Source organism: Rhinatrema bivittatum, chromosome 1, assembly GCF_901001135.1.
Source record: "Rhinatrema bivittatum chromosome 1, aRhiBiv1.1, whole genome shotgun sequence".
Taxonomy (NCBI): domain Eukaryota; kingdom Metazoa; phylum Chordata; class Amphibia; order Gymnophiona; family Rhinatrematidae; genus Rhinatrema; species Rhinatrema bivittatum.
The window spans coordinates 650046075-650058708 of NC_042615.1; the positions used below are offsets into that span (position 1 = coordinate 650046075).

General features: G+C 40.0%; 1 protein-coding gene across 1 annotated transcript in view; it reads right to left on the reverse strand.

Moving 5' to 3' along the window:
* Window positions 1-1499: 1499 nt before the first annotated feature.
* The window catches only part of ELL2 (elongation factor for RNA polymerase II 2), a 227552-nt gene continuing 216417 nt past the window's right edge, over window positions 1500-12634 (reverse strand). The window contains exons 11-12 of the mRNA XM_029572992.1: window positions 8912-8956; window positions 1500-8804 (exon numbers count right to left, since the gene is read on the reverse strand). Coding sequence (XP_029428852.1) covers window positions 8688-8804; window positions 8912-8956 — 162 coding nt within the window. The 3' untranslated portion in view covers window positions 1500-8687. The remainder of the gene's footprint in view (window positions 8805-8911; window positions 8957-12634) is intronic.

Below are 12634 nucleotides of genomic sequence, written 5' to 3' on the forward strand. Positions count from 1 at the left end.
GGCTCTATCTGTTGATGTCACCCCAACTGTGAGGACTACCATCCTGCTTGTCCTGGGAGAAAATTCCATGCTGCCTATGCCAGGGATAAGATGTAGCTTTCCCCATGTCTACCTGGTTAACTATTTATCGACGTTTGCTCCAGGAACTTGTCCAAACCTTTATTTAAACCCAGCTAACATGCTCTAGCAATGAACTCCCAGCTTAACTGTGTGTTGAGTAAACCCCCCCCCCCCAAAAAAAAAACAAACCACAAAACAACTTCTGGTTTTAAATGTATTTACTAATTTCATGAGATTGGACCCCAGTATTTTTTTGAAAAAATGTAGATGGTCATCTGCTCATCTATTCCACGCCACTCGATTTTATTGACCTCTATCATATCTCCACATAGCTGTTTTCTCCAAGCTGAAAAGCCCTTACCTTTTTAGCCTTTCCTCATAGTTGAGCCATTCAATCATATTTTAGTCACCCTTCTCTGTACCTTCTCTAGCTCCACTATATCTTTTTAGAAACACAGTGATCAGAACTGCTCATATTACTGCAGGTGCTATCTAGCCATAGAGAGCAAGAGAGGTATAATGATATTCTCAATGTTTTCATAATAATTGCTAACACTGTTTGCTTTTTATTTTGACCACTGCCATACTGAGCCAAGGATGTTCACAATGATGCCTAGATCCTTTTCCTGTGTGGTAATTCCTAATATGAAACTTATGTAATTGCAGTTTGGATTATTTTTCCCTATGTGCATCATGATCTCTGCATGTGTCCACATTAAATCTGCCATTTGAATACCCAGTCTCAAAAGGTCCTCCTGTAATGTCCCACAATCCACTTGTGATTAACTTGGAATAATTGTGTGCTATCTGCCTACTTAAATCACCTTACTCATTCCAGATGAGTAAGGTTTCCAGATCATTTATAAATATACTAAAAAGCACCAGTCTCACAAAAAATTTTTTTTTTTTTAAAGAAATCAAGACTGCACTAGCATCAGACCCACAAGTTTTGCAGAAAGCTCACCCAATGCCCCCAACACTCCCCCCCCCAAAAAAACAAAACAAAACAACAAAAAACCCACAACATGATTTGCAACCATATAATGTTAAAGAAATTCTCATGTGTGGCTGTTGAATTTAAATCATACAGCATCCTCTGGCAAAACCTGTACACTTAAAGAGGATGCAGGTTGGAAAACCCCTCCCCTGGTACCAACATTCTTCCAAAACACTCATCTTACATCCCTGAATTATAGACCAGCTTTGTCTCTCTTGAATGAACATTTAGAAAAAAAAGATTTTAAGATACCTTTTCACCACCTTAACGGCTCTTTCTTGCTCCTTGGCAAAATTCTCCATATTGATCTCTCCCACATGGAAGGCTAATTTAAGATCACTGAACACTGGAAATGACATTTTGATTGATAAAAATATCCAAACATCCAACTCAATTACTCCCATTCTCGCCACATCAATGATATACAGTCAGATCGCAAGAATTAGAATTGCAAAGTTAACATTTTATTGAACAGAAACTGGTCGTAAAACAGGACAATGGCTCAAAATGTTCAACATGGCCCATGGCATTTTACCTTGAAGAACCTTAATGACCATCTAAATGGAACTGAGAAATGGTTTAAACACTTCAAGGATAACAGAAGGGGATAACAGCCATGTTTAATTTTCAAGTTACCCAGTCAGTGCTGTTGATTAAACTCACCCTTTTGTCTTCCTTTAGTTTCAGCTTCATGTTCTTCCCTCAACAACCCCCCCCACCAACCCCCCCAAAAAACTATCAAAGTGCTGGCATTAAATGATCATCAGGTGCACACAAGGAAGGGATTTTGATTTTGCAACACTTCTGGAAATAATTAGCTCTAAGACCACTTCAAAGCAGAAAACGCCAAGGCAATAAAGGCACGAGCCAACATTTATACTGCCAGAAAGAAAAAAAAAAACGAACAAGAGACTTGCTGTGGTACATCAGGGAACATTTCTGAGCCAAAAAATGAAGTAGGGATTCAAAATGGAATGAGGAAAAGTTTTAACCCATGTTTAGTTACTTAATGGAAAGGAAGCAGGTTTGAGTTACCCTTGTATTAACTGATTCTATAGTCTCAGAAAGCATGAAGGTGCTGGGAAACAAAATGTTTTAAAGAAGAAAACTAGACCTATCAAAGAAAAGTTGGAACCTGATGATCTTATAATATTCTAATTAACAGGGTCATCACGATCGGCCATTATCACATGCGATAATGCCCTAACACATGATAACTACTGCATCGTGATGTCAACATTCAAATCAGGAAAAGGGGAGGAGTTTGGGCAGGGTTTAGGGAAAGTAAGGGGCTGTAGTGCTGCAGGCAATAATGTATCACACATTATCACCCACAGCAGTGCCAGAAATAGCTACAGCTATTTCATTGGCGCTATGGGGGCGATAGTGTGCAGCATGGCTGCAACCGCGGTGGGCAAAACACAGCACCATGGTGCAGCAAGCTGCTCACTCTCGGGTCCCCCCCTGCCACTTTTCTGGCCGTGGCACATCATTGTGCTAAATTTAAAGCGGGATGATGAATCCAAGAGTTAGAGATATCAAACATGCAAGAACTTGTGCTACCAATTTCATGGAAGTATAACCCATTCACCAGACACAGTCTATTGTGTATTTATATATTGTTAATGCAAAAAAAAAAAAAAAAAAAAGTTTTTGCACCAAGAAAGAACTGAGAACCCCCTTAGCTGAGGTGTCTGGATTACAGCAAATCTGCCTTGTTAATTTGGATTGCTTAGCCTGTTTAAAGTACTACACTTTTAAGGACATAAGAAAATGCCATACTGGGTCAGACCAAGGGTCCATCAAGCCCAGCATCCTGTTTCCAACAGTGGCCAAACCAGGCCATAAGAACCTGGCAAGTACCCAAACACTAAGAAGATCCCATGCTACTGATGCAATTAATAGCAGTGGCTATTCCCAAAGTCAACTTTCCTTCTGTTATTTGTATAACTACATGTCTATCTAGTGCAGTTCCCCAATTTTTTTGCACCTGGAATTGTAATGTTTAGCTGTAATGATTTTCTTTTGGTTTATTTCCTTTGTTCTTTTTTCAAACTATCATTGTAGGATTGCTTTAAGTTTTGCTTGATATGTATTTTTTGAAATTAGAAAAGTGAAAAAAGAATAAAAGGCATTCTAATAGATGAAATTTAAAAGCCTGACACGTGCCAAAAACTGGGAGATGCAGGGATGTTGGGCTGGCGGGCACATTTTAAAAGCTGCACAAGTACAGGCACAAATTGAAAAAGTCCAGAAAAGGGGTGGGGCATGGGTGTGGTCTGGGCAGGTGTGACCACGCCTGGATTTATGAATGAACCCAGTACGCCAGGATCCCCTACCATGTAAACTTTACTTCTGCTATGGGTGGCATGTAATCCTAAAAGAAAAAGGGTATAGGCATGTCAGCAGGGTTAAGGGTCGGGGTTAAAAGGGGAAAAGGAAGGCTATTTAAAAATTTGGGGAGGGGGGGGAAGGATTTAGGAAGTCCTATCCTTATCTGGGTGAACTGGGAATGAAGTGGTTTAACCTTTAATTGCATTGGCACACATTTCTACTCAAGTCCCACTTACATGGTAGAGAATGCATCTGCACGCACATATACGTGCGTTCAGCCTATTTTATACCATCCGTGCACCTACACATGTATGTTATAAAATGACGTCTCTGGATGTGAGCTGGCATACATGCATACGTATGACCACAGTTACCGTCGTAATCCCTAAGTCTTAGACATTCATGGGCAATGAACCTCAATTAAAGATGGATAATACTCTGCATTAGCACTGCTTGAAATTGATAACAAAGGTTCTTGCACATTGATTTTATAATCTAATGAAATGTCATATAGTCAGTCACTTTGATTTAGTGTGGATTAGTGTACTTATTTTTTGTGGTTTCACAAAAAGCCTATACATGTCATTACCTGCTTATGGCTGCTCTGCAACTATGCTGTACATGCTTTGTTTACTGGTTCGATTATCCAGTATTTACTGCATGCTAAAAAATACAAGAGCTCAGAACATGTTCTCTTTAACTAAATCAGGTAACAGGAATTATGCCAAAAAGTGATAAAGCGAAAAAAAAAAAACCAAACCCTAAATTTTTGAACTCAACACCAGCATAGATTTTATACATATGTAAGAGAAGGCTTTATCAGAACTGCTACAGGATTGGCTAGTTTTGTAGCCAGAAGTGCCCTCTGAGATCACATACCAACTCAGTTTTTTTTTAATAAGTGAAAAAATACACAAATTCAAATGAGTGCTACAACTGTCCCGCAAGCGACCCACAGTAATTCAATATTACGTGAAAAGTGTACAATTTGTTGTGCTGTCAAGTCAGTCAATCCCGTATCACAATAGAAAAGGTGCCAACGCCAGCTGTTTTGGCATTTGCCTTCATCAAGTGAAAAGATTGACCAAAAATTCTTAGCTGATGCTGGTATTAGGAAGTGGGACCTCTAGAAAAGAAAGTCATACAGTTATGTCTCTAGCTTGTAGTCTGGCAGTAAACAGCTGAAAAACACCAAGTATATCAGTTATATCAGATGACATCATTAAACTCCACGTCTGTTCAACAAAATCACAGAAAACTGTCAGTGCCATCTACAAAACTGAAACAGGACTGTCTGATCTGTTTTCACTAAGTCTGCCCAGGGATTTGCAGACTGTAGACTTTTCACATTCTATAGAGATTCTGTAGTTTCTTGCAGGACATTTGAACAGTTCTGTATGTTTTTGCACTTAAAAACTTATGGCGTTAGTGATATTGTTTTGGGCAAGAACCTCTTTTAAACATGAGTGCTCGTGTATTAGCTACATATTTCATATACCTGTTATCCATGGAAGGTACTATAACATGTGTAATTTCAATTGTCTCCATTATTTATACTTATCTGTGTTTCACGCTATGTTCAATAAAGTATATGTATTATAAATAAAAAACAAACAAAACAAAACAAAAAAAACCCAAAAACTTATGGCGATTAATCCAACAGGGTTTTTTCAGCTGTAAAATCAGCCCAGCCTGCAGTGGTTCCGATAGCCCTTCTCTTATATAGGCATATAATCTATGCTGGTATTGGAATTGTTCAGCATCTTTATTTGTTCACTTTGACAATTTTGAGTGCTGTTTGTTGGCTATGGCAGTTCATCCCTATATAATTAGACAACAGGAGGAGACAATTTGACAATGAACATTCGAATGTCTGGTGATAGCCATAGAGAACATACCCAGAGCTATGTTCTATTACAGTTATTGCATATTACAACAATTTCATTGAACTGAGGAAATATGTCCTGGGAGAACAGAGGGGTGTCACAGAAGATTTCTGGCTGAGGAGAGACATTTTTAGAGACTGAATACATGAATGTGGCAGTATCATACACAGCTATGTAAACAGTTTTAACAAGAAAACAAACTAAAATTTCATCAAAAAATGCAATCTCTCTAGACTGGGGCTGCCACATTTCTCTGTTTCAGCCCAGTGTATCAACATCGCTAGACTAGGCCTAATCCTTACTGTTTAACTTTAGCCAAGACTCGACCATAATGCAAAAAGAAAAAAATGCAAAAGCACAATCTGAGACACACTAGTAGTATATTTCAAATACTGCAAATCAAGGGAATAAAAAATTGACTGAATTACTTAACCAGGAGAATATAAATGATAGTTATATACCTTGTTCAAATTTAACCAAAAAACTGAGCAAGTGGCATTGCCCAGAAGGGAAAACAAATGTTAAGAAATTGAGGAAATAAGGTATCCTCATTTCCTTTTCGTACTAGGTATTTCATGCCATTTCACAGTGAAGACCTGAACACTTGATTGCATTTTAAAACACTGCAGAGACTTTTTTTTTAAATGACCAGTTTCCTGACAGCTCCACTCGATTACATAAAATCAAACTGCAAGTGATGTAACCGAAGTCTAATTCTGCAACCATTTCCAGGAGTTTCCACTCTTCCCATTTAGAGAAAGACAGACCGTAAAGGCCTGGTTTCTGAAGGTTGTTACGTTTTGGTCAACAGAAAATGTAGACTCAGTATATACTTGCAGTACTTCTGTGTAAGGAAGGCAGACAGTTTGCAATGGCTGAGAAATGTCCAATGCAAGATACAAGTAACTTAAATTAAGGCTTTTAACAGTAGTTTAGTGGCCTAAAACAAAATGTAATGCTGGAGTGCTAAAAGGAAAGCCATGTCCAGCTTCAAATACTCTACTTGTAAACCAGATGTCATCTGTTTATTTATAGTAAACTTGTAAAGTGGTGTGGGTTTCTTAAATATTTAACAAGATTTTAAATAAGGGACTACAAATTAATTGCAGGTAACTTCTCAGGCATCACAAAATCAACCAGAAGTACAAATAGATCAAAAGGGTACTCAATTTTTTCATTAAATGGTCCCAGCTCCTTATAACCATACTTTAAAGTGATGCAATAATGATGAATATATTTTACATCTTCTGGTTGATATTATGCCATTAAATATCTACCAAGTTAGAGTAGCCTCCCTTTATCTAGACAGATGAACTGTGGTCTTCAGAGCAGCTAGAAGTTATGCAGCAAGGTTATGGAATAAAAATTAGATGATGAAAATGGCCATCATAAAAAAATGCAAGCTGAAAAACCTCCAAACCCACTCTTTCAACTTGACTGAATTCTCAATTCGTTTAAAAACAAAACAAACCTCCCCCCCCCACACTTAAGTACACATTAAAAATGTCAATACATTTTGGCAGTGTAACAATTGTAGTCAAAGCAAGCATCAAGAATTTAAGTTTCTAATTTGTAGTGTTAAATTGAATATCAAAAATCACAAAACTTATTTTAAGCAAACTCCCTTTATAATGTAACATTGTAATTTTGCTTCACTTAAAACTGCTTTGTAACTGATCTGTTATAAAATCATTTTTCATTTCAGGGATTTGCGATTTCAATGCATGATTTTAAGTGCTATCTACTCTTTCCAAAAAGTAGTACTGTTCTACTCAAATGGTGACTGAACAAGAGTATAAATTTATTTAATCTGAGGAGTTCAAACTTTTCTGCTCATATACCAACACGTTCTGGTTTACAGAAATAAAATGCTGAATGATTTAAGTTGATGCTGGAGGCACAGTTTATTAAAGATACTCCCAAAATATTTTGGCAAACATTCCACGAATCTGATCTGTAAACGTAATGCTTCCCTTTTCAAATGGCAGCACTTTGAAAATACAAATAAGGTACAGAACTTAATGATCTATTTGGATTATTTTTGACCAAATGACTTATGTTCCCACAAGATAAAATAACCTGATAGTTTAAATCAAAATAAAACAGATACATTGAATGAAATGAAAGTTTGTGCTGTTTGATGATCACAGTTTTGCTTTTTCAGTTAAATACATCTGTTCTGTATTATATTCCTGGAACCCAGGAGAACCTCTTTAAATATACATATGTAGACAATAGCTTCTTTGCATATCTCTTCAAAAATACTTTATAGCTGTATATAAATAGGTCACCTATATCAATTTCTCAATTTTGCCCAAAACTATAAATCTGTAATTGTGTACGTATCAACCCCAAAGTTAGTAAAGCAAATTGTTGGAATGGAAATGCTTTTGTTTTCCATAATAGAAGTAGCAAATTTATAGGAAAAAAAATAGACTAACACTCGTCAGATGCTGAACCTGAGTGTTTGGCCTACAAAGTAGCAGCTTTTTTTGTTTTATTCTTCTTCATGCATGCTCACACCCACACAATTCTTACATATAGACAAGCACACTTTCATAGGCTGGTAGGCCACAGGATGCTTCCCATTGATGGAATAAAGCAGGAAGCGGCATAGCTAGTAACTAACTATGCAGTGCAGGCCAGATATACGAAAGGGTTGTACTTATTTTGTCTCTCCAGGACAAATGCTTTGTATACAGGCCCCATGTATACATAAGTAAATACCTTAAGGCAACCACTGCAGTTCGGGGATTTAACCTGCAGGGCTAAGTTAAAGTCATCAAGACAGACAGTACATAGATTTTATTTACAATCTTGTCCTTTAACCCTTCAAACATTTTTTTTTTCATTTTTGTGCAAATTTTAAAAAAACCTTCTACCAATTAAGGCAAAGGGTCTACACGAACAAGAAAGATCAGAAGAAAACCCAGGCTACTATGTATCCAAAAGCATTTCGACTTGCTACATTTAAAATATTCACAATTTCAATAGTATCGACTACTGCAGGGATTACCAACTCCAGTTTTCAAGGTCCAAAACAGATCTGATTTTCAGGATATCCACATTAAAATATGCAGATATCTCTGCATGTGCTGCCTCCATCATAGGCAAACATATAGGCCTGTTTGTGGCTCTTGAGGAATGGAGTTGGTCACCCCTGGACTACTGGGTCCCCAGTGCCTAAAGTAATTTGCATGGACAAAAGTTTGGAGAAAAAAAGGAAGAAGATGATTAGATTAAAGCAGCTTCAAACAGGCAAAGAAACAAAAACAAAGTAACTCAAGTTTGTTAATACTGAAACTCCTGATTCACAAAAAGTTTCTCCTTTTTTCATCTCAGAGTAACTGATTTGGAATTTTAAATAAATAAGGATAAATTTATTCACATCTTCTGGTCTCGGCAAAGCTCTAGTGCCATGACTCTGCCTGTCGTTGGTCAAATTCACCAATTAGTCTCTTAATGTGAGCCAGCTTGTTATGAAGGTATTCACATCTGTATTTTTCTTCATGGTAGTTGGGACTAGACTGTACAAAGGGGAGAAGGGGGTGGGAAGAAAACACAAGTTGTATTATGCCATGAATTCAAAACAAAATGACATTCCAAATAAGCCGACAGTAGGATAAAAACAAACCTCTTTGATCTTGCGATATTCCTGTAAAACTTCTTCATGAACCACCTGAGAATGAGAAATTCAGAACAATCTCTCAAAATTAGTACATTGTTGTGAGCAGTCGAAGCATGACTAAAAATACAATTAGAAAGATTAAGGATATATAGTTTCACTTTTACTATGTCAGCATACTTAAAAAAAAATAAAAATCACTGCTTCCACGTATTTTTGACTGCTAAATAAAAATCAAGAGCATACTCTTCACACCTGCTGTATTTGTTTGAGAACAGTTAATGCTACAAAAACCAAGATATGGGTAGCCAAGAGAACAGGCAGCAGGCTGAAGCATTTTCCACCAGCAAACAAGACAGAACCAACCTCAATTGTACCTTGCTTAGAACTTGGCCTGTTTAATCTACACTGTTTTCTATGAAGGACAACTCATCCCACTTATTTCACTGAAGTCATCAGTCTTTGGATTATTCTTACATTAGTCCAGCATTTCCCCAACCAGGGTGCCTTCAGACCTGAAAAAGTGTGCCATGGAAAAATCACTTCTGCCTGATGGTCAGCATCTAGGCTCTGTTCTCAGCACTTTGCAGTAACAAGAATCAGCAGTTACTAATAGTTAGAGCTTGCCTCTTCTTCCTAGCATGGATAGCTGAGCCCCACCTTGGCACACACAGTATCTCAGCTTTCCCTGCCCTCTCTTATCCCCAGGCTGGAGTATGATGGGAAGAACATGCACCAAGCATGAACGGGACTCAAAGTGAGGGAGCAGTTCTGGCAGCCACATGCAGCAGTCAAAGTAACCGAGTTGGATGCCCGCATGATATCGGCTGCTTCCTTCTCTTGCACTCGTACAGATGGAACAGGCCCAATGTCACAAGTTCATGCATCTCTCTGCCCCCCTCTCACCATTTGTTTTAAAATTTGGAAGAGAGACTGTTGGACTTTCAGTGCTTCCCCAGCTCTTTTCACAATACGAGTTCCCTGTTTGCACTGCCTGCCCTGTGAAGGTTGGTGCAAACAACTGGGCTTGTTCCTTGGGCTTGAAAAGATTGGTAAACAGTAAATTAGTTTGATAAAAAGGAATCAATATAAAAAGAACCCAACTAAAGGAGATAAAATCCAAAATATCAAGCCACATAGAAGCAAAAATGATCAAGACCAAAAGGTTATCACTAAAATAACTAATTATCCTACCAATACCTTTTCAGGAAGAAAAGAAAGGAAACATCTGAAAAACAAAGACCATAGGAGAAACTGTGCACTTCCATATAACAGAGAACACTGCTTCCTGTTGTCAACTTTAAAAAGGCATTACTATAAAGCAAAGCTGCTACCTTTGACGACAGGTGCTCTTTGAAGAGAGCAGTTTAGTCACACATGGGTCACATGGCTGTGCTCAGCATCCAATTGCATAGCTTTATGAAAAATACCTAGTAGAAACCTCTCAAAAAATGTTGGGTGGACTTCCTATAGGCCTTTAGACCACTGCAAGTAGAAAGCAAGTGTTCTTTTGCAACATCCAGGAATGAAGATACTTTTAATCCTTTCTAGCATTTCCTGATTAAACGTTGACCCAATCAATGCCAAAATAATTGAAAGCTCCCATTTTGTTGCCAAATTTATTTGCCTGTCTCGGTTCAAATAGCATTTAGTCTATTTCTTCATCTTGGCCAGGTGGACAGCAGTATACATCAAGGGTGAGCAAAATTGGGGGGGGGGCCTTGCACAATCCTGAAGGGGAGCTAATCCAGGAAGAAAATAAATAAAAGCTGCACTGTCAGAGGTGTATTAAGGGGGAAGGGGGCAGCCGGGAAGTCAGAAGCCACAAGCAGAGCCCATCTTGCTCATGGCAGAAGAAGAGGGAGGCCTCCGGGCCGTGCACGGTGGAAGCAGGGCCGGTGGAAAAGCTAGGGGTCTGGAACCAGCAACCGCATGGTCTTTCCTTCTTCCCACCCGCACGGCCCGGAAGAGGAAGTGGTGGGTCGGCGCGGGCGGGAAAAAGGAAAGGCCATGCAGTCGCAGCCCAAAGAAGAAGATGATCAGCGCGTGTTCCGGGTTACACGAAGAGGCAGCATTAGCGCTCGCATTTGGAGCGGCAACAATGCTGCCTCCCTCCCCACTGCGAGTGCAAGAAGCCGAGCCACACCAGCCCCTGCGCGGACTCATCTGTTGCGAGGGCTGAAGGAAGACGTTGCTGCTGTATTTCTGACGGGGAGCAGGGATAAGAAGCGTCTGCCTGTGTCTGTGGCAGAGAGGGAGCCTGAGTGAAGGGACGTGTAGAAAGTGTGTGCAAAAGAGAGGGGGAGCCTGTTAGGAGAGGGGAACTGGAGATCACTGGGGGGGGGGGGGGGGGGGGGGGGGGGAGGGAGAAGGGGATGAAGAAGTGAATTGGGCAGGGTACGCCACTGTGCGCGGTCGAGTCTGTGCTATGGAGGCACTGCAAGCATGCCACGGCTTAACCATGCATCTTATATACAGTCGTTTCATGTAAAAACCACGATGGTTTACAAAAACTTTCATACCTATAAATCAGTAAATAATGACGGGTTACAGAGGTAGCATTCATAAACAAGCATTAACATCTATGAAATGAAATGTTCCAATACATATTAACTAAAGATCAAGGACATAAGACATTAAGTACATAAAATAAATTTCACATATTAGTACAGTTTAGTGAGAATTTTACTAAATGATGTATGAGGAACAAATTTAACAAGGGATTTATCTCTTGTCCTTCTTGTTATTGTAGATCTCTACATTGATGTTTTAAAGTTAGGCTGTATGCATTATTGAATAGCCATGTTTTTAGCTCACATTTAAATCTCTATCTGGTATCAAATGTAACATTTCAGGTAGGGAATTCCAAAGTTTTTGGTGGGCCAGGGAAAGGAGCTACTTCTGTTGTAGCAAGTCCAAGGAAGGGGAGGGGGTGAGACACTAACTCTGCAGAGGAGCTACTGTGGTGTTCCACAACCCAGGAAGAGCTGCCACCCTCAGGCCTCAGCCTGGGGGGATGGGGCAAGAGCGGTAATAAGGAGATGGGGCACAAGAGCGGTAATGAGGGGATTCGAGGGGGAGGATGGAGAGAATGAGAAGGGATTAGAGCAGCGGTTCTCAACCGGTGTGTGTTCCACTGCCACCGCTTGTGCTTCCTTCTCCCTAGGGGTGGGGGCCAAAGAATGGAGAGACGTTGCACACCGCCGGAGGTCAGGCAAGAGGCGGCTGAGAAGCGGAGGCCAGGCTTATTGGGCCAAAGAATGAGAAAAGGCTCCACGTGAGCTTGTGTGTGTGTGCATGTGCCTGAGTGGCAGTGTGTGCGCGTGCGTGCGTGTTACAATGGGTGCCTTAGTGGCAGTGTATGTGTGCGCGTGTGTGTATTACAATGGGTGCCTGAGTGGCAGTGTATTTGTGTTACAATGGGTGCCTGAGTGGCAGTGTATTTGTGCGTGTTACAATGGGTGCCTGAGTGGCAGTGTATTTGTGCGTGTTACAATGGGTAACTGAGTGGCAGTGTATTTGTGCGTGTTACAATGGGTGCCTGAGTGGCAGTGTATTTGTGCGTGTTACAATGGGTGCCTGAGTGGCAGTGTATGTGTGCGCGTGTGTGCATTACAATGGGTGCCTGAGTGGCAGTGTATGTGTGCGCGTGTGTGCATTACAATGGGTGCCTGAGTGGCAGTGTATGTGTGCGCGTGTGTGCATTACAATGGGTGCCTGAGTGGCAGTGTA